The sequence below is a fragment of the Macaca nemestrina genome, chromosome 3, assembly GCF_043159975.1.
Source record: "Macaca nemestrina isolate mMacNem1 chromosome 3, mMacNem.hap1, whole genome shotgun sequence".
Taxonomy (NCBI): Eukaryota; Metazoa; Chordata; class Mammalia; order Primates; family Cercopithecidae; genus Macaca; species Macaca nemestrina.
The window spans coordinates 44078014-44103845 of NC_092127.1; the positions used below are offsets into that span (position 1 = coordinate 44078014).

A 25832-nucleotide genomic window follows, 5' to 3' on the forward strand; every position below is an offset into this window, starting at 1 on the left:
AAATGCTTAACAAAGTGTTAAGAGTAGGCACTCAATAACTGTGGAATGAAATTGGTCATGTTTTTGTTTTCATTGTAGTATAATATTTTGACAAACATCAATACTTACAAATTCTAGAAGACTAAAACTCCCGGGACTATTACCTTTTACTACTTTGCTTTAGTCATATAACAACATTTGTAGGTGTACCGCTGTTCTAATCTGAATATTTATTTTCCCTCTTTTTAAGAGCTACCTTTTCCACATAATGTTAAAGATTGAAAAGTTTCTTAAAGATATGCTCTTTTACCACTAAATGCCAGTTCAGAGTCTTCTCATAGGTTCTAATTCTAGACCACACATGTACTCCATACATCAACTTCCTTATTTACTTCACACACAACCTTTTTCCAAGGTAATTTTCTGCATAAAATAATCTCTGTGTAAGTAAACAATCTGCCAAAGCTATACTTTAAATTCCTATCCTATAGATTCCATCACATTGAAGTAAACATTAGGAAATTACTCTCCCATGTCTTAGCCAGCGATTCCAAAACTGTTAATTGTAGACCCTCATGAAAGTCTCAAAGCTATCATAGGGGGTCTGTGAATTCAAAGCACAAAAAAGATTGACTATAGACCAAAAAACTAATGCTTCTCAAACTTTAATGTAATGCTGTTTTTCAAGTGTATATACTGATACAATAGGGTAGAAATTTATATTTAGAGTGTTTTGTCTATCCTTGTATTTTTTTCTTTCAAAGTCTACATAATTTTTTGCCTGAGAAAGGGACCACTATTTTTTGAGAAAGGTTAGGAACCACATAGCTATGTAACTTTAAACATAGGCTATTTTGTTACATTATTTTTGTCTATTTTTATCTCAAGCCATTATTTTTTTTCTATTTTTCAGTATTCTAGAATATTGTGAAAATGGGGGAATGGCCTTCTCACCTATATATAAATGAGGGCCACTTACTAAAAATTCCTTCATTAAGTACTTACTTTTAACAAAGTTCTAAAGCTGTAAATAAGACAACATATTGACAGGGATTTAATTTTGAACCTTGTGAGCAAAAATTTTATTTTACAGTTAACTTTTTTTTATTATAGTGACTCAAAAATTTTGAATGTTCTAAGCTAGATTTCTCAATGGGGTGATAATAGGAATTGTCCACGTCTATATTAACCTAAGTCCCTAAAATATGATTACATCATCATTCTGAATATTTAGTATTAAACCCACATTATAATACAGTATGCAAAAATCAAATACTTCCATAAAGCATCTTGTATTTACCCCTTCGCAACACACATTGTATTGTAATGGCCTGTGTTTGTGTTTCTCGCATAAGATGTAAACCTCGCTAAAGCTCGGACTGTATCTTGTTCACCATTATATAACACAGTTTAAGAATCTTCCATGTACAATGCCTCACCTATAGTAAGCACTCAAATACTTGCTAAGTGAGTAACTGTAATATGAAAAGCTTAAATCATAAAGAGGGGTAAAGCAAGAAAAAACCTTTCCTGTTTATATGGTATGCTTTCTGTTTTCTTTAAAAGATCCTTTGGGGAACTAAGTTTATATTCATTTTATCTCTGATGAGCTGCAAATTAAACTCTGAGTGACTTCATGACCTCAAATCGGAAAGTAATTGCTTAACATTCTGTGCGACATACAATGTACTATGCTAAATGCCATAAGGGGAATGGCAGTATATTACAGTGCCCCTCTAAGAGCTTTCTGTTTAACTGAACATATTATATAAACAGTTGACAATTATAAACAGCAGTAAGGTGTTTTTTTTTGTTTGTTTTTCGTTTTTGAGACAGTCTTGCTGTCGCCCAGGCTAGAGTGCAGTGCCACGATCTCGGCTCACTGCGAGCTCCACCTCCCAGGTTCACGCCATTCTCCTGCCTCAGCCTCCCGAGTAGCTGGGACTGCAGCACCTGCCACCACGCCTCGTTAATTTTTTTTTTTGTATTTTCAGTAGAGACGGGGTTTCACCGTGTTAGCCAGGATGGTCTCCATCTCCTAACCTCGTGATCCGCCCACCTTGGCCTCCCAAAGTGCTGGGATTACAGGCGTGAGCCACCACGCCCGGCCCCTAGAAGTAAGGTTTTTCTAATGCTTAAGAGATGTTAAAACATTATGAGGAAAATGATGCACGAGTAAGTACCTATTTTGTGAATTGCACAGGTGCTAATGCAGCCAGGAAACACAACAGGAGCAAAGAGGGGCCTGGCCTTATGCATGGGAGCTGAAGGACTGAAATTTGCATTTGATCATCTTCAACTTCTGGCACCTGTTGTCACAGTTTTCTGAGTGCCCACTGAGCTATCCACAAGCTGGCCTCCTCTGAAGAGGACAACACTCCCAAACTACTTCCACCTAACTCTGCAGAACTCCCTTCCTTCAGCGAAACCAAACTTAGCTAGCAGTTAGAGGTCACCCAACTGTGCCAATTCCTACTAAATTACAACAGAAAGCCCCTAGAGCTCTGAAATTTAAAAAGAATCAGCCATACTTACCACCACTAGTACAAGAAGAAGGGTCCACAGCCAGCACAGATAATTTGTGCCCTCTCTCAGTAAGCATTTTTCCAAAATATTCTATAAATGTTGATTTTCCAGCACCAGGGGGCCCAGACAACCCTATGGTGGAAAGAGATCTTCTAATTCAATGAAACAAATGAAATCAGAACTACGATCAGCTTTACTGAGTAAAATATTAGACTACCTTCTAGTTCCCCTAATGTATTAAAACCACAATTCATATATTTCAGCATGTCCTAAAATGGCAAATAAAAATCTGTTTCTTTAATTCCTGAGTAATGGGGCTATAGGAAGGAAACACTCTGGGTTCCACATGTTCACAAAACTCACTTTTAAAAATTATAAAACATGCTTTGCCTTTGTACTATAAAGTAGATCTTTCTGGACAGACTTCATTGTCTCCATTGTTAATGGGCTCAATTTCTACATCTGCCCACCTCGCATCATGATCAGTAATTATTCTACCTACCTCAGTTCTGTATACTTCTTCCCACTGGAAAAACAACTCATTATTCTAGAAATTCCCAGTGATTGAGAAAGCAATTTTCTATTTATAAGGGATCATCTTTTTTCTTCATATCACTCGTAACTCAAAGAATATAAACTGAATTCTGTAAAAAATAATTTATGTTAAGAAAAGCAGAAAATTCCCCCACTTGGAGAGTTGGCAGTGCACAGCAGGTAAGAGCACAAACCCTGAAGCCACACAGCCAGCTCTCATTCTAGCTCTACCTCCCACGAGCTGTGTGCTCTTGGGTAAGTTACTTTGAACCTCTTTCTATGCCTCAGTGTCCACTGCAATAATAAAATAGATATGGTAACAGTACTTCTCTCTTCAGATTGTTTTAATAATTAGGTGAGTTAATGTCTGCAATATGTTTAGAACAGTGCATGGCATAAGAGATATATAAATGTATGTTAAATGAAATATATAAAACATAGGCATTTAACTAACTACACTCAAAGTATGTATAGTGTACGTTATGCCTGACTCCTTACCACAATTCTTAGGGCAGATCCAATACTTATCTTAAACACCTTTTTAGATGCTGAATAAACATCTGTTGCTTTTACTTATGATGAAAAAAATAACTGCAATAAAGACAGGTTTATCTGGCCTCACAAGATCAGGACGGAAGAACCAGAATAGCACTACAAAGTTACCTGTGAACTGCTAGTTAATTCCACACATTTCTGAGACATTTTTTCAAAGATTGTCTAAAATCTAGTAAGTAGGCAGTTTGTCATAACTAGAATTTCTCTGTGGGAGTTTGCTAATATCTTTGATTACCATACATAAAGATTATTAACGTCCAATATAGTACTCTCAAAATGAGAGTCCCTCAGTCAGGGCAGAAGATTAAGAAGTTTGAAAAATGGGGACCAGTATAAATATTGGTTGGTGAGCTCTTTTGAAATTATCTTAAAGCATCTATGCCCATTACCCTAAAAACTAGGAGGCTTTTGTGTCTGCATTGCCAATAAACTGTGAGATAAAGGTGTAATGTGACATGAAGTTTTAAAAGTATTTACTCATTCTCCACAAAATTTTTGCACTTTAACCACCAAGGCAAGTTGTTTTTAGCAGGAGGGTTGGTTCAAATCACCTAGTTCACCACCATGGGACATTCTCATTACACTTAAACTGGCTTGTTTAATTCCTGCTGGTCAAACATATCTAAATTGTTTTACAATGCACAATTTCAAAAGCAATTTCAGAACCACGTCAAATTGTTCAAGAAATCAAATGAACATCTAACATACAGACAACGAATAAATATGATCTCTTTTTTAAAGCACATTTTGATAGGCTGGGCATGGTAGCCCATGCCTGTAGTCCCAGCACTTTGGTAGGCCAAGGTGGGAGGACTGCTTGAGCCCAGGAGTTCGAGACCAGCCTGGGCAACACAACGAGACCCCCATCTCTACAAAAAACTTTAAAAATAAATTAGCCAAGGATGATGTTGGAGGCATGATGTTGGAGCCAAGCATGATGTTGGAGCTATGATCACCACTGCACTCCAGCCTGGGTGACAGAGTGAGACTCCATCTCTAAAAATAAAATAGCTGGGCACAGTGGTTCATGCCTATAATCCCAGCACTTTGGGAGGCTGAGATGGGTGGATCACTTGAGGTCAGGAGTTCAAGACCAGCCTGGCCAACATGGTGAAACCCCGTCTCTACTAAAAATACAAAAAGTAGCTGGGCGTGGGAGTGCATGCCTATAATCCCAGCTACTCAGGAGGCTGAGGCAGGAGAACTGCACGAACCCAGGAGGCAGAGGTTGCAGTGAGCCGAGATTGCGCCATTGCACTCCAGCCTGGGTGACAGAGCAAAACTGTCGCAAAAAATAAATAAAAAATAAAAATAAATAAAATACCTTTTGCTACTGAGATGGCTGGGTTTACAGCCACTCCCAGAAACTCAATGAAAAGTACCTGAAAGAAGTGAGACTTGCCTATACAAAGACTAATGAACGACCTAAGAGGCAGAATTTTGAAATGTGATAATTATAGTTGATACGACAACAAAACAGGGAACTCACTTTAAACTATTTAAGCCAAAGGATTACTAAAAGGAATAGGAGTAAACTCATAGTAGTTCTTCCTATGAATATTTCTATCCTGGGATCCAGAGCAAGATTCTTGCCAAAATAAAAATCTTATATTCTTTTCTTAAAATTCATAGCCTTGGTTCAAATGTCATGGCAATTTTTTCAACTTAACAAAACTAATATTTGCCATGAAGACTCATTTAAAATTCATCCAAATATTGTGAAAAAAAAGTCCCCATTCAATTGCAAACTATTTAGACTTTTTAAATTTTAAATAGAATACAGAGAATTTGCAAAACTATTTACTGAAAAAACACACATAAAAAGACTGACCTACTCGAAATGCTAGTGGTTTTCCTCTATTTGATTGTTCTTGTTCTCTGTGGTAAAGTAATACTTTCTGAAGAAGCACCTGGGCTAACTCCTTTTTCCTGCTGTGAGTTGATTCTACAAGAGTTATGGCCTCTGCTAAACAGGCCCTTTGCCCTTGGATTAAACCACTATAAAGTTTATCCACAAATCTTTGCTCTTTATCAGAAAGTCCTTCTGTGTGGTCCTTTAAGGTTGTTTGTACACATAATTTTCTCTTTAAACCATTTGACAGCAGCATCCACTTTGTACAATGGAGTCCAAGAGAATTAAACGGCTGAGCACATGGGATTCCTGATCCGAAATGAGTACTTGAGTGAAAGATGAAGTGGTAACATCGGAAAGATGCCCTTAAAAGGCCTTTTAGGAAATGCTGGTGAGGATGTGGTAGCAGCATGGGCATATTCATTTTATTTGTAACTGAAGAAAACACTGTATGCGTTTTGGCTCAATGTGATTTGTGACCTCCCTAGAAGAAAGAAAAACATGTTAGCCAGTTTGATATATAACTAAAATACTGAAGGAGTAAAATTTGAAAGCCTAGTGTTTCCCCCATATTCTAAACCACACATAATCAGAGCTTTTGGTAGTACAAATGGGTGAAAGTTTTCTTACTAAAGAAACTTAAAAGAGAAGACCCCCTCCATGGCCACAGTTAATATTCGGAGTAACCCAAATAATGGAACTGCTACTCTACTGCGAAGGGGAATTTACATTAACATTTTCTTTTAATAAAAACAATATATAAAATACCACTAGGGTAGAAACTTTATGTTATGCTTTCTCTTACATTCATCTTAACAGTTTCCTCAGGTCAATACACCAGATTCTGAAGCTCATACAAAAGGCTAAAAAAAAATGAATCTCTCTGATGCTGTCCTTGTATTCAGTCTCCACAAAAAGAAATGTGACTACTAGGGTGGGCACTTCAGGTATAAGTTTAGATACATGTTTGTATTCAATAGACTCATCCTTAAACACAGATGTATGCAAAAAGTAGCCTAACTTAAAGCACACAAATAAGCCATAAGTGAACTGTAGGAGTTGTGTAGTAACCAGATCAGTGTATCTCAAAGTACAGTCAGAGCCACCCGGGTGCTTATTTAAAATTCACATTCCCAGCCCCACTAATCAGAATTCCTGTAGATTCACATTAAAGTTTGAACCACTATGAAATTAGATAACGATCTTTTCTATGATGATATACTGATATTCTCTACTTCAAATTGTATTAAAGAATGAAAGTTGACATGGTATGCCGAGTCAGGGCAGTGCAGAGGTTATGAGCCATGGTCACTATGAACCTCTGCCATTTAAGCAAAAATAACCTTAGGCAAGTTACTTGACCACTCCATTCCTCAGCTTCCTCTTGAGTAAAGAGAATATGTACGAAAGCAGAGTGGTTATGAGAACAAACTGACAATTCTTGTAAAAAGCTTAGAACAGTGTCTACCATGGAGTAAGAGTTCCATTAACCTTAGCTTTTATTTTAATTACACCAAGTTATGAAACATTGGTAATAATTCTTCCAGTAGCAAAGTAAAATTTACAGTTACATGTAACTCACCCAGTTTGGGTTTATGAGTATTTGTAAATTTTGGTTGATTTTCAAGCACCTTGTGGCATGATGGAATAAATTATTGCTCCAAGATACACCTCTAAATGGTACTTCAAGGCCAATGAACATGAAATTATATTTAGTTACTTAACATTCTATTAGGGAAAAAGAATAGTTTAAGATTTTTTTAAACTGGTAGAATTATAAGTGCTCATCAGTTTTCCAAAAACAACATTTTCTCTATTGCGGGGGGTGGGCATTATAACGTCTATTTGTACAAAATTAGCCTTGTTCTAAAAGGACAATTCAAAATGTACAAAAGTGTTTCTAAAAAACAATTTTAAAAGATCTAACGTCACCTGTCACACAAACACACAAAAAGACGTTTAAAACAAAACTTTAAGAGGGAGTCTACTTTGGAAGCTCTCTTTCAATACCACCTTTAAGCACATTTCTCATCAACACCACTACCACTACCAACAGACTGGAATCCCACAGGCAAGAACTGTATTTTTATTCAACCACTATCTTCTAAGCACATACTACTTTTCAGGTCCCATGATAGGTGATAAGAGTAATGGTGACTATAGTAATGGTACTGATGGTGATGACAATAGTATTTGATTGTGTTCCAGCCATTATACCATAACCTTCTATTAATACATTAGTTCCTTAGAGCTGCTGTAACAAATTACCATAATTACCGCAACAGAATTAGTTACTTAATTACATTGCAAAGACTCTTTTTCCAAATAGGGCCACATTCACAGGTTCCAGGGATTAGGATGTGGACACATCTTTTTGAAGGCCACATTTCTTAGGCAGGTCACATTTTCTTAGGCAGGATGCCTAAGAAATCAATCTGCCACATTTTCTTAGGCAGGATGCCTCACTCATTATCTTATCTTAAATCCTAGCACTTCAAGAGCTCACAGAATAAAATACATCCCATCAAAGAAAGAACAAAGTGCCATGGGAACAGATAAGATTACAGGAGCTCACTCTCCTCGGGGAATTCAAGTCAGAGGAGTCCAAGTCACGACCGAGTCTGAAATAACAAAAATGTTGAAGAAGGTTGAGGCAGGCTTTCCAGGCTGAGGACTTAAATGTGCAAAATCAGAGTTGGGACTTGGTCTCTTCCCTGTCATGTCAGAGAAAATGGAGAAATTCAGTAAGGCAGAAGCTGAAGGTATATGAAAATACTGATAGGAGATGAGGCTGGACTGGAGGTAAACTGAGGTCAAGAAATTAAATTTTGTCTTGTGGGCAGTGGACAAATGACAGAGTAAAACCTTTATGGAGGTGACATAATCAACTTTGCTTTTGAAGAGATAACTCTAGAAGCAGTGACATGACGTCAAGAGTGATGAGACTTTTTAAGAGAGCCCAGTTCAGGAGGCCTAGCAAGAAACCAAAGGAGATGATGAGGACCTGGACTTAGGCAAGGTATTAAGGAATGGAAAAGAAAAGCCTGATTTAAGACCTTCTTGACCTATGCTATCTTGTTAGAATCCTCAAAGTTTGACGTGGAGCCTGGCACACTGCAACTGCTTAAATAAAAAGAAAAAAAGAGCTGCTGCTGATCTGAACTTATTTCATTCCCCAAATGCCTGGCACATTACAGTCTACAAGCCACTTTCAGATACTTTATTTCACCTTATTCTCCAGTTAATTCCATGAGGGCAATACAACAGTTTTTATTTTCATTTAACAGAACGGGGAAAGAACATTGAGAGACTGAGTGATTACAGTCATAGCCAGTGGCAGGGCCAAGATTCAAACCCAGGTTGTTTGACTCTCTATGGCAGGCATTCCTTAACAAATTATATTAACATAACAGAGAAGTCCTTTGGCTACAAGGGAAGTAGATATTAGTAACTCTGCCCAACTTCTGAAGTAAGAAGTCTTTTCAGTTGCAGTGATGGTGGTGGCATGAAGAGGAGCCAAAGAACAGAGAGAGGAAATCTGCAGGATAGAAAACATTATTACCAAATCTAGTCCTATTGTCCCATAGGGAAGATGTTGTCATATGTAGTCTAAGAGCAAATTAGAACTATTTAAAATATGCTCCTTAATTAACAAGTCTTAACATGACTACCTCCTATTACCAAACAAGCTGTGTTCAAAAAAAGAGTGACAGAGGTGGTCAGGGTTGGAGGAGGATAGCAGAATACAAGGCTTCACCAATCATTTTCTACCTGGTTTTAACTTTGTATCACTCAAAGAGGCACTGAAGAGGCAGGAAAAACCATTTTGAATCCCCAACACCACCCCTCTCCCATTCCCTGACGGCAGTGGCATGATGGAGAGAGCATTTCTGTGCGCTGGGGAGAGGGAGAACATAGCAACTTTGAGGCAGTGCCACCCTGCTATAGCAGAAAGCAAAACCTGAAAACTCAGCTGGCACCACACACAGAAGGAACTGTTAACCATTAAACCAGCCAGAGAGGAATGGCTGTTCCCAGCACTTGAAACTTGAGTTTCCTGAGCTCAGAGAAGCCTAGCCACTGTGGGTTAAAGTGCTCTAGTGTCTCAATTAAACTTTAATGGCAGTCTAGGCCACAAGGACTGCAACTCCTAGGCAAGTCCTAGTGTTGAACTGAGCCCAGAGCCAGTGGACTGGGGGGTTTCAGGGCCAGGGGGGCGAAACATAACCCAGTGAGACACCAGCCAGGGCAGCAAAAGGAGTGTTGGCATCACTCCTTCCCTAATCCCAGGCTGCACAGCTCATGGCTACAAAAGAGACACCTTCCTTCTGCTTGAGGAACGGAAAGGGAAGAGTGGGGAGGACTTTATCTTGCATCTTGAATATTCTCAGTCACAGCAGGATGGGGCACCAGTTAGAGTCATGAGGTCCCCCTTCCAGGCCCTAGCTCCTGAACATTTCTAGACACACCCTGGGCCAGAAGGGAACTTGCTGCACTGAAGAAAAGGAGCCAGTCCTGGCAGGATTCATCACCTGCTGACTGAAGAGCCCTTGGGCCCAGCAGCAATACCAAGGTATTACATCGAGGGCCTTGGGTGAGAGACTCTGAGACTTGCTGGCTTCAGGTAAGACTCAGCACATTCCTAGCTGCAGTAGGTACAGGGCGAGGCTCATTCTGCTTGAGAAAAGCAAAGGGAAAAGTAAAGAGGAATTTGTCTGGCATGTTAGGTACCAGCTTGGCTACAGTGGGGTAGAGAAACAAATGGGCTCTTGGTTTCCCCAATTCCAGGACTTGGCTCTTCGATGGCATTTCTGGACCTGCCCTGGGCTAAAGGGGAGCCCACTGCCCTGAAGGGTAAGTCCCTGATCTGGCAGCATCACCTCGAGCTGACCAAAGAGCCCCTGGACCTTAAGGGAGCATCAGTAGTAGTCGAGTAGCACTCTTCATGGGCCTGTGGCAGTGGCAGTCATGGGGTGAGGCTCCTCTGCCTTTGGAAAAGGGAGAAAAGAATGGGAAGGATGCTGTCTTGTGGTTTGAACACCAGCTTAGTCACAGTAGAACACAGCATCAGGTAGATTTCTAGAATTTTTGACTCCAGGCTTTTACTCCTGGATGGCATCTCTGGACTTACCTGGAGCCTGGGGGAACCTACCACCCTCAAAGGAAGGACATAAGCCTGTCTGGCTTTGCCACTTACTGACTGCACAGCCCTAGGAATCTGAGTGAACATAAGAGATAGGTAGTAGTTATAGTGGGCCTTTGGTGAAACCCAGGGCTGTGTTGGACTCAGGTCTGACCCAGTGCAGTTACAGTGGTGGTGACCACAGGGCTGCTTGTATAATCCTATCCCCAGCTCCAGGTGGCTTGAAGCAGACAGAGACTTTGTTTGGGAGAAAGAACGGGAAGAGAACAAGAGTCTCTGCCTGGTAATCCGAAGAATTCTTCAGGATCTTATCCAAGATCACCAAGGTAGTACCTCTATGACTCTGCAAGGACCATAGTGTTAACTGGGCTTGGGGTGCCCCAAAATGCAGATATGGCTTAGATCAGAACATCCAAGCCCTTTCAAATATTTGGAAAGCATTCCCAAGAAGGACAGGTACAAACAAGCCCAGACTGCAAAGACTCCAATAAATACCTAACTCCTTAATGTCCAGACACAGACAAGACCACCCAGGAAAACATGATCTCACCAAATAAACTAAATAAGGCATTAGGGACCAATCCTGGAGAAACAGAGATATGTGATCTTTCAGACAGAGAATTCAAAATAGCTGTTTTGAGGAAACTCAAAGAAATTCAAGACACGACTGAGTGTGGTAGCTCACATATGTAATCCCAGCACTTTGGGAGGCTGAGCTGGGCAGATCACTTGAGGTCAGGAGTTCAAGACCAGCCTGGCCAACATAGTGAAACCCCGTCTCTACTAAAAATACAAAAATTAGCCAGGTGTGGTGGTGGGTGCTATAATCCCAGCTACTTGGGAGGCTGAGATAAGAGAATTACTTGAACCTGGGAGGCAGAGGTTGCAGTGAGCCGAGATCACACCACTGTACTCCAGCCTGGGGTGACAGAACAAACTCCATCTCAAAGAAAAAAAAAAAGAAAAAAAGAAATTCAAGATACCACAAGAAAGGATTCAGAATTCTATCAAATAAATTTAACAAGGAGATTAAATGCAACTGGCATACTGAAGAATGCATCAGAGTCTCTTAAGACAGAATTGATCAAGCAGAAAAAATAACTCGTGAGCTTGGGCCAGGCACGGTGGCTCATATCTGTAATCTCAGCACTTTGGGAGGCCAAGGCATGCAGATCCCTTGAACCCAGTTCAAGACCAGCTGGGCAACATAGCAAAACCCCATCTCTAAAAAAATACAAAAATTAGCTGAGTGTGGTGGCTGTAGTCCCAGTTTCTCAAGAGGCTGAGGAGACAGGATTGCTTGAGCTTGGGAAGTAGGGCCTGCAGCAAGCCCTGATCACACCACTACACTCCAGGCTGGGTGACAGAGCAAGACCCCTGTCTCAAAAAAACAAAAAAAAAAAAAGATAAAGATTTAGTGAGCTGAAGACAGGCTGTTTGAAAATACACAGTGAGGGAAGACAAAGGAGAAAAGAATAAAAAACAATGAAGCAGGCCTCCAGGATCTAGAAAATAGCCTCAAAAGGGCTAATCTAAGAGCTACTGGCCTTCAAGAGGAAAAGAGGAAGTAGAGAAAGAGATGAGTAAAAACTGTATTCAAAGGGATAACAGAGAACTTCCCAAACCTTGGGAAAGATATCAATACTCAAGTACAAGAAGGTTACAGATCACCAAGCAGATTTAATCCAAAGACTACCTCAAGGCACTTAATAATCAAACTCCCAAAGGTCAAGGATAAAGAATGAATCCTAAAAGCAGCACAAGAAAAAGAAGCAAACAACATACAATGGAGCTCCAATATGACTGACAGCAGCCTTTTCAGTGGAAACTTTATAGGCCAGGAGAGAAGGCATAACCTACTTAAAGTGCTGAAGGGAAAAAAACAAATGTACACTAGAATAGTATATCCAGTGAAAATATCCTCCAAACATGAAGGAGAAATACTTTCTTAGACAAACAAAAGCAGAGAAATTTCATCAACACCAAACCTTTCCTACAAGAAATGCTAAAGAGAACAAACACTTTAGTGAGAAAGAAAAGGTCATTAGTGAGCAATAAGAAATCATCTGAAGGTACAAACTCACTGGTAATAGAAAGTAAACAAAAGAATATTGTACCTGTGGTATATAAACTACTGTTAAGTATAAGATTAAACAAGGAACCAATCAAAAATAATAACTACAATAACTTTTCAAGACAGACAGTATATATGAACAGAAACAACAAAAAATTAAAAAGCCAGGGATTAAATTAAGGCATAGTCTTTATTAGTTTTCTATTCACTTGTTTATGTAAGCAGTGTTAAGTTGTTATCAGCTTAAAATAATGGGTGATAAGATAGTAAGGTAAGATAGCAAGTCTTACAGTAATCTCAAACCAGAAAACATACAACAGATACACAAAAAATAAAAAGCAAGAAACTAAATCATATCAGAAGAGAAAATCACCATCACTAAAATGAAGACAGGAAAGAAAGAAGGGAAGGCCAGAAAACAAATAACAAAATGGCAAGAATAAGTGTTTACTTATTAATAATAACATCGAATGTAAATGGACTAAAAAAACATAGAGTGGTGGAATGGATAAAAAATACAAGACCCAATGATCTGCTGCCTATAAGAAGCCCACTTCACTTATAAAGACAAACATAGACTGAAAATACAGGGATGGAGAAAGTTATTCCATGCCAATGGAAACCAAAAAAGAACAGGAGTAGTTATAATAGTATCAGACAAATAGATTTCAAGACAAAAACTGTAAGAAGAGACAAAGAAGGTCACTAGATAGTGATAAAGGGGTCAATTCAGCAAGAGGATATAACAATTTTAAATATACATGCATTCAACCTTGGAGCACCCAGATATACAAAGCAAATATTATTAGAGATAATGAGAGACATAGACCCCAATACAATAATAGCTGGAGACTTCAACACCCCATTTTCAGTATTGGACATATCTTCCAGACAAAAAATTAATAACAAAACATCAGACTTAATCTGCACTACAGACCAAATGGACCTAATAGGTATTTACAGAACATTTCATCCAATGGCTGTGGAAAACACAATCTTCTCTTTGGTACATGGATCACTCTCAAGAATAGACCAAATGTTAGCTCATAAAACAAGTCCTGAAACATTCAAAAAATTGAAATAAGATCAAGCATCTTCTCTAACAACATTGGAATAAAACTAGAAATCAATAACAAGAGGAATTGTGGAAACTATACAAATATGTGGAAATTAAACAATAAGTTCCTGAATGAACAGTGGGTCAATGAAGAAATTAAGGACATTGAAAAATGTCTTGAAACAAATAATAATGGAAACACATCATACCAAAACCTATGGGATACAGCAAAAGCAGTACTAAGAGGGAAGTTTATAGCTACACGTGCCTACATTAAAAAAGAAGAAAAACTTCAAATGAACAATGCATCTTCAAGAGCAAACTAAACTAAGGAAAAAAGAGAGATGATCTAAATAAATAAAAGCAGAGATGAAAAAGGAGACATTACAATTGACACTGCAGAAATCCAAAGTCTCCTTAGTGCTTAATATGAACAAGTATATGCCAATAAATTGAAAACATCTAGAAGAAACGGATAAATTCCTAGACGTATATAACCTACCAACGTTGAACAATGAAGGAATCCCAAACCTGAACACACCAATAACAACTAATGAAATTGAAGCTGTAATAAAAAGTCTAATAGAGAAAAGCCTGGGACCTGATGGCTTCACTGCTGAATTCTATCAAACATTAAAAGAACTAATACCAATCTTACTGAAACTATTCTGAAAAATAGAGGAAAAGGGAGTATTTCCAAATTCATTCTATGAGGCCAGTATTACTCCGATACCCAAACCAAAGACATTCCAAAAAAAAAAAAGTACACTAGAGGCTTGATATGGTGTGGCTCTGTGTCCCCACCCAAATCTCACCTTGTAGCTCACATAATTCCCATGTGTTATGGGAGGCACCCAGTGGGAAATGATTGAATTATGGGGGTGGGTCTTTCCTGTGCCGTTCTCCTGATAGTGAATGAGTCTCAAATGATCTGATGGTTTTATAAACAGGAGTCTCCCAGCACAAGTTCTCTTTCTGCCTGCCGCCATCCACATAAGATGTGACTTGCTCCTTCTTGCCTTCCACCATGACTGTGAGGCCTCCCCAGCCATGTGGAATTGTAAGTCCAATTAAACCTCTTTCTTTTTTAAATTGCTCAGTCTCAGGTATGTCTTTATCAGCAGCATGAAAATGAACTAATACAAGGCTGGTATTCTTTTGAATACTAAATAAAAAAGAATACTATTCTTTTGAATACTGTTGAATACTAGCCTCTAGTATTCTTTTTTTTTTTTTGGTATATCATTGGTTTTGGTATCAGAATTATACTGGCCTCATAGAATGAATTTTGATGACTACTGAGGCAAAAGTCCTCAATAAAATACTGGCAAACTGAATTCAACAATACATTAAAAAGATCATTAATCATGACCAAGTGGGGTTTATCCCTGGGGTACAAGGGTGGTTCAACATATACAAATCAATCAATGTGATACATCATATCAGTTGAATGGAAGACAAAAACCATATGAGCATTTCAATTGATGCTGAAAAAGCATCTGATAAAATTCAACATTCCTTCAATGTTTAGATGTCATTTAAATCCACGAGACCAGATTACTAAAAAAAGGATTCAGGATTAAGAGGAAGTGTGACACCTTTTTCAAAAATGTTAAACACACATTGACACCCTCCCCATACACACACACACACACACACACACACACACACAGAGAGAATAACTATATATATAGATGTGTATATAACTTCATCTACAGATGAGTGGTATTATGGTGCTTTTATGTTGCTTTTTGGTTGACCATATTTTTCTGTTTTTTTAAAAACAGCATATGTTACTATGATAGGCAGAATAATGGCCTCCCAAACACGTCCACGCCCAAATCCCTGGAACCTATGAATATGTTATGCTATGTGGCAAATAGGGAATTAAAGTTGCAGATGGAACTAAAGTTGCTAATCAGCTGACAAGGTAAAAAGATTATCTTAGATTATCCAGGTGGACCCAATGTAATCACCAATGTCCTTTAATATGAAAGTGGGAGGTAGAAATGAACAGCAGAGTGACATCATGTGAGGATTCAATCCACTCTTCAGGTCTTTGAAGATGGAGTAAAAGGGCCATGGACCAAGGAATGAGGACAACCTACAGAAGATGGAAAAGGCAAGGAAACTGATTCTCTTCTAGATCCTCCAGAATGGAACAAAGAGCTACTGACACCTTGATTTTACCCCAGTGAGACCTGTGTCAGACTTCTGACCAATAGAACTGTAAGATAATAAATTTGTGTTAAGACAGTAAGTTTGCGGTAATCTGTTACCGGAACAATAGGAAACTAATACAGTTCTATGGTAAGAAAAAGTGAGCAAAAAAATCTTTTTTAAAAGATAAAATTCAGAATTTTTAAAATTTAATAAGAAATGCCTAATAACTACTCATGATTTATTATCTTTGCCATAACCTGTAACTTGCTTCCTTTTGCATTTAGATTTCTTCCTAACATCAGAGTCAAATTTGATTAATCCTTAATTTTACTAGTTATTGTGACGATCAGTGTTACATTCAATGCATTTATATGTCAGTTTCTAAATTAGATATAAAGTCAGCATATATACTAAAAAAATTTAGTAAAAAGAATTATGTGCAAGATGAAATAAGCAATAATCACATTTTACCTTTTCTTCCATGCACAGATATTTTATCAGAATCATGTTAAATCTGAAGTTCAAAAGTAGTCTAACATGATATATATGAGATAGTAACCATTTTTGAGCATGGTAAATTTTTTAAACTATATATATGCTATAATAAAAATTAGGTGTCTGTAGTGCATATCCTTCACATTTTTGCCGACAAATGCCTACTCTGTTCAAATAGCACCTCCTCAGAGATACATCTTCCCCCACCTTCTCCAGACAGTTAAGTGTTCTATTCAATTATCCACAGTCTTTTGTTCCCATCTCAAAAATAGTATTTGTCTTCTTGTTTTCTAATTGATCTATTTATAGACCGCTCCCTACCAATTCTCATTGCTCAACTCAGCTGAGTCTCCCAGAAAAAGGGCATATTTCTTTAGAAATGAGCACAGTGCCTGGCACACAGAACCTTCCAATATTTTTTTTTTGGGGGGATTCATGAATATATACTCTTATCTACTCTATGTAAACAATCTACTAAACTATAAAGAAAAGTTTGGGTAACAATCTTAACCTGTGTGACTGAAGGACCTTTACTAAAATGTTTTGCCTTCTAAGTTTTCTGTTTTGAATCAAGGCACCTTTGACACGTAACCAACCTTCCAAACAGAAAAACGTTAAGATAAGTTTTCAAGGAATCAAAATTCAGTAACAAAAGTTTTACTAGATGAAACCATGTCCATTTATAATAATGTAAGCAAATATTCTCTAAATAAATATTCTAGATTGCTTTAACATTTAAAATAGTGGTTTCTTACAACAATTTAATTGCAATCTTTCTCAGAAAATCCACACCAACTGTCTGATAAGCTTATGATTTATACTGTAGGTTTTATCACAATTGGGATTGCAGTTATCTGCCTTCTGATGCCAATGCAAATCTTAAAAGGCCTTTAAGTGAAAAGAAAGAACCAGAAAAAGGATGATACCATCTTACTGCAGTTCTTTTGTCAAAACCAAAAAGCTATTTAGATGTATGTAATTCTGGGTTTGACATCCTCAAACTTCTTCCCAGGGGACTAATTTTCTTGATTTCCCCCCAACTCTCTGGACCATCTGAATGGCAAGCAGCAGCTGCTACCTTCTACTGAGTGTTTATCACGTGTGAGCCATCATGCATGCATTTTTTCAGCTAATCCTCACAACAATCCTATAGTGGATGACATCCTATTTTAAAGGGGAGGCTCAACAGCATAAGGCTGATTCACCAAGGCCTCACAGCTAGTGGCAGAACGTGGAAAAAACTATGGATTTCACAAATACAGATTTATACGGTGTCAACTCTAGAGAAAATGAAATAATCCTGTACATCTGAATATGCCTGATTATGGCTGGCTATTTATCTTTTTAATTATTTATTTTTTGCTTAGGCCAAAATGAAAAATTAGTTTCTATTTCCTGTGCTAAGTTTTTATCAGGAGATCTCGATGTGTTAGGTGACAGAACAGACCACATTTTAAAATGTTTTTCCCTCCACAGACAATAATTCACTCCTGATAACTAAGTTCATAATATCTTTAACCCCATGAATTTATCCAATCAACCAGATTTTAAAGCAGCCCATAAATTTTTTAAGAGCCAATATAACTCAGCCTTGTATGAGCAGCTTTCTACCTTTATATACTGTCACAGGCAGAACAGACTAATTCCACTAAAATGGCAAAATCATGTAAGTAAAAAGAAGGATTTCCTACCTGCTCATGTAACTCAGCATCTTTTCCTGCTTTCTCATGGGAAGAAATCAAAGAACTAGACAAATAATCAAATCCACTTTGGGCCCTAGGTTTGGGTGGGGCCATGTCTCAGTCCACCCAAGGTCCCCTCAGATTGCCCAGAGAGGCACTTGGACCTGGAGCTGTGAGCAGAATGAATACCTTCCAAGACCAGAGTGGCAGCTCCAGTAATAGAGAACCCCTTTTGAGAGGTAGTGATGCACGGAGGGACTTGCAGCTTGCTATTGGTGGAGTTACTCCAGGCTGAACAGCAAATTAAAGACAACTTGCAAGAGATCAAAGCTCAGATTCACAGGTGCATAAGCCACCACCTGGAATGTCTGAGAAGCCATGAGGTGTGACTATATGAACAGGTGGACCTCATCTATCAGCTGAAAGAGGAGACACTTCAACAGCAGGCTCAGCAGTTCTACTGGTTATTGGGCCAGTTCAATTGTCTTACTCATCAACTGGAGTGTACCCAAAACAAAGATCTAGCCAATCAAGTCTCTGTGTGCCTGGAGAGACTGGGCAGTTTGACCCTTGAGCATGAAGATTCAAATGTTCTACTCTTTGAAGCTGACACAACTGATCTGTGCCAGACCATCACCACATTTAGGTCTCTCAAAACAATTCAAATTCCTGAGCACTTGATGGCTTATGTTAGTTCATCAAATATTGGGCCCTTCCTGGAGGAGAGGCTATATCCCAATGCCAGAGCAGAAGTCTGCATCCAGTATTGCAGCTGTCCCTCTCAGCAAATGGCTCCTTGGAAGCGAACCTGTCAGTGGTGATCAGGCTCCTTACACACCCAGCACAAACCCCCAGGACTGGCTCACCCAAAAGCAGACCTTGGAGAACAGTCAGACTTCTTCCAGAGCCTGCAATTTCTTCAGTAATGTCTGGGGAAACCTAAAGGGCTTAGAAAATTTGCTCCTCAAGAGTCAGCAACAGGAAGTTCCTGAAAAACCAAGTTATCAAAAGTGTAACAGCCATTCCACTACTAGCTCTCCATTGAAATGGAAAAGGTTGAAGATCTAGAGCTTCCTGATCAAGATAAGATGAACCTATCAGATTGGCTAGTGACTCCCCAGGAATCCCATAAGCTGGGGAAGCCCGACAATGGCAGTCATGAAAGCAGTGAGAAGTTTAAGCTCTTGTTCCAGTTCTATAACGTGAATGATTGGCTTGTCAAGACTGACTCCTGTACCAACTGTCAGGAAAAGCAGCCCAAAGGTACGGAGTTGGAAAACGTGGGCAATCTGAAGTGCCTGAATGACCACTTGTAGGCCAAGAAACCATTGTCCACCCCCAGCATGGTTACAGAGGATAGGCTTGTCCAGAACCATCAGGACCCATGTAAGGTAGAGGAGGTAGGCAGAGCCAATGAGCCCTGCACCAGCTTTGCAGACTGTGTGTGTGATGAGAATTGTGAGAAGGAGGCTCTGTATAAGTGGCTTCTGAACAAAGAAGGAAAGGATAAAAATGGATGCCCATGGAACCCAAACCTGAGCCTGAGAAACATAAAGATTCCCTGAATATGTGGCTCTGTCCTTCTAGTAAAGAAGTAATAGAACTAAAGCACCAAAGTCAATGGTTCCTTCTAGAATTGCTGATTCTTTCCAAGTCATAAAGAACAGCGCCTTGTAGGAGTGGCTTATCAGGCCCCCATAGAAAGAAGGAAGTCCTAAGGAAGTGCCTAATACTGAAGACAAAGCTGGCAAACAAAAGCTAAAAAGCCCCATGAGCACTTCCTGGTGTCCCTTTAACACAGCTGACTGGGTCCTACCAGGAAAGAAGATGGGCAACCTCAGCCAGCTATCCTCTGGAGAAGACAAGTGGCTGCTTCGAAAGAAGGCCTGGGAAGTATTACTTAATTCACCTCTACAGGAAGAATATAACTTCCCCCCAGACCATTATGGCCTCCCTGCAGTTTGTGATCTCTTTGCCTGTAGGCAACTTAAAGTTGGTAAGTTGCTAAAAAGAAGTGGTTATATCGAACTCATCTACAGATGTGAAGGAATGGACAAGAGTTGAGCAGCCTTTCTGCTGATTATCACACATCATGAGCTGAGTGACTGAGGCTTGCCAAATCATTGTGTTTCTGGGTCTGACCCGTTAGCTTAGTTCTTCCTCTGCCTAATTTTGAACTAGCAAAGCGAAGTGAGTCATCAGATTATGAGTTACTGTTTAAAAGAAAAATGTTGTTTATTGATGCTGAGCTGATTCAGTTCCTTCCTTCTTACAGAAGTGTTAATTCACCCCCACACTAGAAATGCAGCATCTTTGTGGATACATCTTTTTCACAAGCCTCCAAGCCTCCTTAGATCAGGTCGTTACAAAAAGTACATCAAAACAGTCTAGTTTTGAAACTGAAATATTTCTGTAATCGAAGTGTATTGATGTATTCTAAAGCTAGTAAACTTCCCTAACATTTAATTGCCCTATAGATGCTTCTCTAGCTGTGGGTTTTCTTCTGTTAGTGGTCTGAAATAATGATTTTCCTGTTCTATTAACATATAGTGTATTTTGCACAAAAAATTAACTTGGCCAATAGTGATTACCAAAATATATATTAATAATCTTGGTAATTTTTGACATTAATTATCAAACATTTTAGATTACATGTTCTACATTATTCTTCTTCACTTGAAAGAAATTCAGCTACTGCAAATTTTTTCTTTCTTTCTTTCTGCAAATGTTATTAAAATATCCAGTGAGCTCTTTTAGAAGGGCTCCGTATTATTTCAATAGTATTTTTAAGGTAGTTCTAGCCTTTTAGAATATTCTACAGACCTGTGGGGTTCAAAAGAACCCCAGTAACAAATAAGCAAATAGGCAAAAGACATGTTGGAAATGTAGTCTAGTATTTGAACCATTCACTATCATAGGGATTATTGGTGCATCCTGGGTAATGGAAGCAGAGCTTGACACCTGGTGCTTTTAACTAGGGATAAAGTCGTCCTCTCACTGTAAGCACAGCATACCTGTACCTCCAAAAGTGACATTTTAGTGAACAGGCCATTTTCAACACTTGTGCCTTGGGGTGTGTTAATTGAAGCTTTATGAAAACTACTGAGGTTTTCTCTATCTCCTTAAAGTTATGTCCGTGCTTTAAAATGTCTCTGTAGAAGAGAAGTGGGGTTTATAACGTTTTTAAATTCTCTAAGATGTATTTGCTGCTTTCCAGACTTTGAAACTATTAAGCTTCTTAACTGCCTCTTATTGAAATACTTCTGGGGAAACTTCAGGGTCTCACAATGTCATTGCCATACAGCTTCACTGCAGTTCTCTGAACCACAGCTGAAAGAGTTTTGTATTATTTTTTAATTCCCTCCCCAGATATCATACAGAACTATTACAATAAAGATGGTGGGCAAAAAACAATGTAAGGAGCCTTTCCAGTTATCTTAAGTTGCAGCTAACTCTGTAGTTTCTTTTTTGAGGCCAAATACACTGTATTTTACATTGTCAAAATATAATTTACATTAATCACTATGTTAATGAGTATGTAAAACATTATTTTGCATTGATGAATTTTGTATCTGCCTCCATTAAAAGCATAACAGCCATAAAATAATAATAATCAAATCAAAATGTTTCAACTAATTTTCAGGATTCCTGAGAATATGGCTTCATCCTACAATTTGTAAGCTAAGCACTAATAAAATACAAGAGAAATTCCCCAGCTTTACAAGATTCAGTAAGATACCTCAAAGTAGGCTATATCTAGTGTATTAGTCTGATTTCATGCTGCTGATAAAGACATACCTGAGACTGGGTAATTTATACAGGAAAAAGGGTTTAATGGACTTACAGTTCTACATGGCTGAGGAAGCCTCACAATCATGGCAGAAGGCAAGGAGGAGCAAGTCATGTCTTACATGGATGGCAGCAGGCAAAGAGAGAGCCTGTACAGGGAAACTCCTGTTTTTAAAACCATCAGTCTCATGAGACTTATTCACTATCATGAGAACAGCACAGGAAAAAGACCTGTCCCCATAATTCAATCACCTCCCACAAGGCTCCTCCCATGACACATAGGGATTGTGGGAGTTACAATTCAAGATGAGATTTGGGTAGGGACACAGCCAAACTATATCAGTTATCTTTGTATTTATAGCACAACTATTTGTTCACAGAATTAATGAATGTATGCCATAATTCTGCATGGGTCAATAACTCTACTACACTGATTACTCAGTTAATTGATGTTTATAAAATGTACATTTTTTTCTAGATTTTACAGTAATATATATTTACTTTAAGGACTTTCTTTTTAAACTGATTTCAATATATGGATATTTTCCTTCATTAAAAATTTGCTCAGCAGCAGCAGTCTGACTTGGGATATTTATCTTGAAATTGATCCAATGAATATTCTCAATTTCAATAACTACTCTGGCAAGAAAAAGCATACAGAATTTCCAAAATCAATACAGTAGATCAATGTCTGCAGCACAGCACAATTCATACAGGCAATGCAGTGTTGTATCATGTGTTTCCATTTCTCAATGCTAATTGAAGATAAACTGTCAAATGCCATTAATCTGTTTACCACATTCCACTCCTCCTCTCCCCCAACAGAAGGCTTTATTTTCTCTTTTTCAAATAATTTCAGAAATTTTTGTAGAGCAGGATGACTTCTTAAATAAGCAACTTTTAAATAGGTTTTAAATAGGTCACCGTGAGTGAAGAGTAATAAAGAATGAATACTGAATTCATGAAGGGATTCTCTAAAGTTCTCTGTGCACTTTACTTTTTATCACTTTTCCAGTAAGATTCAGATTTCCAAATTTCCACTTTTAGGCTTAAATGTGCTTGTGAAGTCTCTATTTTTCTAAATTCCATCACCATTAAATGTTTTGATACATTCCCACTGCCACCACCCTATTTCAAATTTAGAGTTGAACTAGGAAGCTCTGAGACCAACTATGATACCTGGGTAATTTCTCATATTCTCAAAGTTCCTTCACTTACAAAATGAGAACATTAAGATCTACGTATCAGGGTCGTGGTGATTATGAATGAGACGGTATGCATGAGAGAGCCTGGGACAGGGCCTCACATCAAGCAGGTGCTAATCGCCTCTAAGAAACGTTCCTCTTTTCTCTCTCCCTCCTCGGTCCTCCTTCCAGACTTCACAGCAAGACTCATCCTGAAATGTGAATGTGATCTCCTTACCCTCCTACTCAAATTCCTCCAAAAGTTCACCGTACCCTAGCACAGTGGTTCTCAAAGTGTAGTCCCCAGACCAGCAGCACCTCTTGCACTTGCCTTTCCAAACTTCCTCTAAGGAGAGTTTACTTACTATCTTCCAAACCTGCCACTCTCCCAAACCCAAGATTTAACTCATCTTTTACATCCTTCTCCCTCTATGATCTCTCTCCTATACTACTCAGCTTAAAATCTTTCCTGACGATCCCAATCTCTAGGACTTTTTCTGATCTCTAATTCCAATTATTTCTGAATACAAAGAGTCTTCATCTTACGATGGGGTTTGTGTCTGGATAAACTCACTGCAAAGTCAAAAAATCTTTAACTGAACCATTCTGTAAGTGTAGTACTGTACTAAGGTGAAAATCTGCAGAGGTCACAAACTAGTTGCACCTGGCCCACCCAGAGAAGGTGTGGGTTAACTAAATTGGTTGCAAGTAACATTAAAAATCAAGAAAAATTACGCAAACATACAGATCTTTGGCCTGTGTTGGAGACAATCGGATCTGCGTTTGAGAGACCCACATTCCCATGTGGCAACAATCAGCTAAATGGTAAATGTTTCAAGCATTCACCAGCTCTTTCCATTCTAAATAAAGGTTTTCTTTTGACATCAAATATCTCAAATGGTGATTTACATTTCTTATGGTTATGTAACTTCATGCTTGTTTTGTCTCTCCTAATAGGATACAGACCTTAAAGTACCTGTCCCTGTCTTTGACTTTTTAAAAACCTCTTGTTACCCTGAACACAAACCAGTATTTAGTGCAAAATTATTGTAAAAGAATATTCTGAACATTGTAGACAACCGCAAAATGCTGAATAATCCACACAGTTTTTCTGGAAACTTTTGGCTTTCTACCAAGTTGGAAAAGTTTTATTAGTTTATGTTTTCCAAACATATGGATTAGGGTACAACTCTTAAGACAGATAATAAACATTTTTTATCATATTATTTTGGTTTAGGTTGTCTTTCATTTTCTAATGAGAAATACGTATGAAGACAGCATGCTCTCTGCTGAGATTTAGCCCCTGCCCAGCACAGCATGTGACAGAACCTAGATACTGTTTGTAACGTTTAGTTTGAATCCTACTTTTATATCCTCGATTTTATTTCCCGGAAAAGAGTTTTAATTTCACTCTTTGGTAGAAGTCATAATGGCTTTCTCCGGCCCGGCCTCAGGTTAACCATTCACCTGGTTTGGCAGCGACAAAAGATGAGCCACCTTAACAAAGCTGCCTTGCTGTGGCTCAAAGATAACCTGAGAAACCTAACCAAAATGAGAATTTTAAAACACTGTTTACGTACGGGGCCTCTGTTAAACCTTCCATTTGAACCCATTTGCCGACTCTTGCCTGTCCACACATATCCGCACCCCTAACATCAACATCAGGAGAATATTCGATAATACTCTCCTTTTCCTTCCCCCACCCCAAATCCTCCAGGGGGCGCCCCGGAGGATCGCGCTGGCCCCCCAGCGGGAGGGCGGCCATAGGCGGGAGCCCAGGCCCGACTCCCTAACGCCGCGCGCACTCCCCATACTCACCCTCCCGAAGTCACGGAAGTGCCGCCTGACCCCGCCCCTTCCGCCGGATCCTCCCACGCAGAAGCAGCGCCAACTGCAGGCGCGTGGGGCCCGGAGATCGCCTGGGGCCGGGTGGCGGCACGGGGCATGGTCAGGGTCCCCGCGGACGTGGCCGCGCAGTTCCGGCGTGTGGCGGAGAGCGCGTGAACGTGAAGGCCTCACGGCTTGCGGCAGGCTGCGGAAGCTCTGCGCCGGGAAGTTCTCTGGCGGGGGGAGGGGAGGGCGGTTTACGGCCTTTAGGGTAGGTTTTGCCCTTTTTAAGGTCCACATGGACTCTTTAGCCCCCGAAGTTCGAGGGTAACTTTCGTTCCCTCCCGGCCTTCGCGACACCCTCGAGTCGCACGGAGGCCTAGTCCTGCCGTCAGCCCCAGCATCCTGGGGCCGGGACCCCCGGAGCCCCTTCTTCCGCTCTTTGGAAACTTATAATGTGGGGTGAGGGAGAGACGCGTTACGTTTTACAGACCGGTGAATTTAAAGACATTCAAGCTTCTCATAGTGATTTGAAGAAATGCTCAGCGTTCGGCCGAAATAGTTTTACGTTTTTAAACCATGGCATGGTTTTTAAAGGTTGAAGTTCCCACATTTTTTTTTCTCTTGAAAGGCACCCTTTCGTTTTGATTAGTATTTCTTAACATGCACCCAAAGCCAGGACTCAGCCTCACTGCTGCAGGGATGTCCACGGGAAGTCCCGAGGGGGGAAAGGCACAAGCTTGAAATGGCATAATATTTGCTACCTCACTGCGTGGGCGGAGTGGTAACTAATTTTTAAAAAACCTCTTAGATGACGTAATAAGTAGTAAAGTCATTGTATGCTATTATAGAATTTTTGAGAACAACTTAATCACCCAAATGTTTGCTATAATGTGATAAAGATAGCATCGATGGGCAGCAGCCAGGATCGAATTATGACAAGTAGATATGGTTATAAATGGGGGCCATGCA

At 39.2% G+C, this 25832-nt stretch overlaps 1 protein-coding gene and 1 pseudogene across 3 annotated transcripts in view; one reads left to right on the plus strand and one right to left on the minus strand.

Annotated features, from left to right (window-relative positions):
- LOC105463416 (metabolism of cobalamin associated A) overlaps window positions 1-24985 on the minus strand; it is a 50520-nt gene extending 25535 nt beyond the window's left edge. The window contains exons 1-3 of one of the 3 annotated variants that reach the window (XM_011710484.3): window positions 24852-24985; window positions 5426-5930; window positions 2515-2637 (exon numbers count right to left, since the gene is read on the minus strand). In XM_011710484.3, the coding sequence (XP_011708786.2) occupies window positions 2515-2637; window positions 5426-5870 (568 nt within the window). In that variant the 5' untranslated portion in view covers window positions 5871-5930; window positions 24852-24985. Of the gene's footprint in view, window positions 1-2514; window positions 2638-5425; window positions 5931-24500; window positions 24583-24613; window positions 24764-24851 lie in introns of those variants that run through there. The other 2 variants (XM_011710485.3, XM_011710486.3) reach the window with 2 other exon arrangements.
- Window positions 18216-20105, plus strand: LOC105463415 (nuclear receptor coactivator 4 pseudogene; annotated as a pseudogene).
- Window positions 24986-25832: the final 847 nt, after the last annotated feature.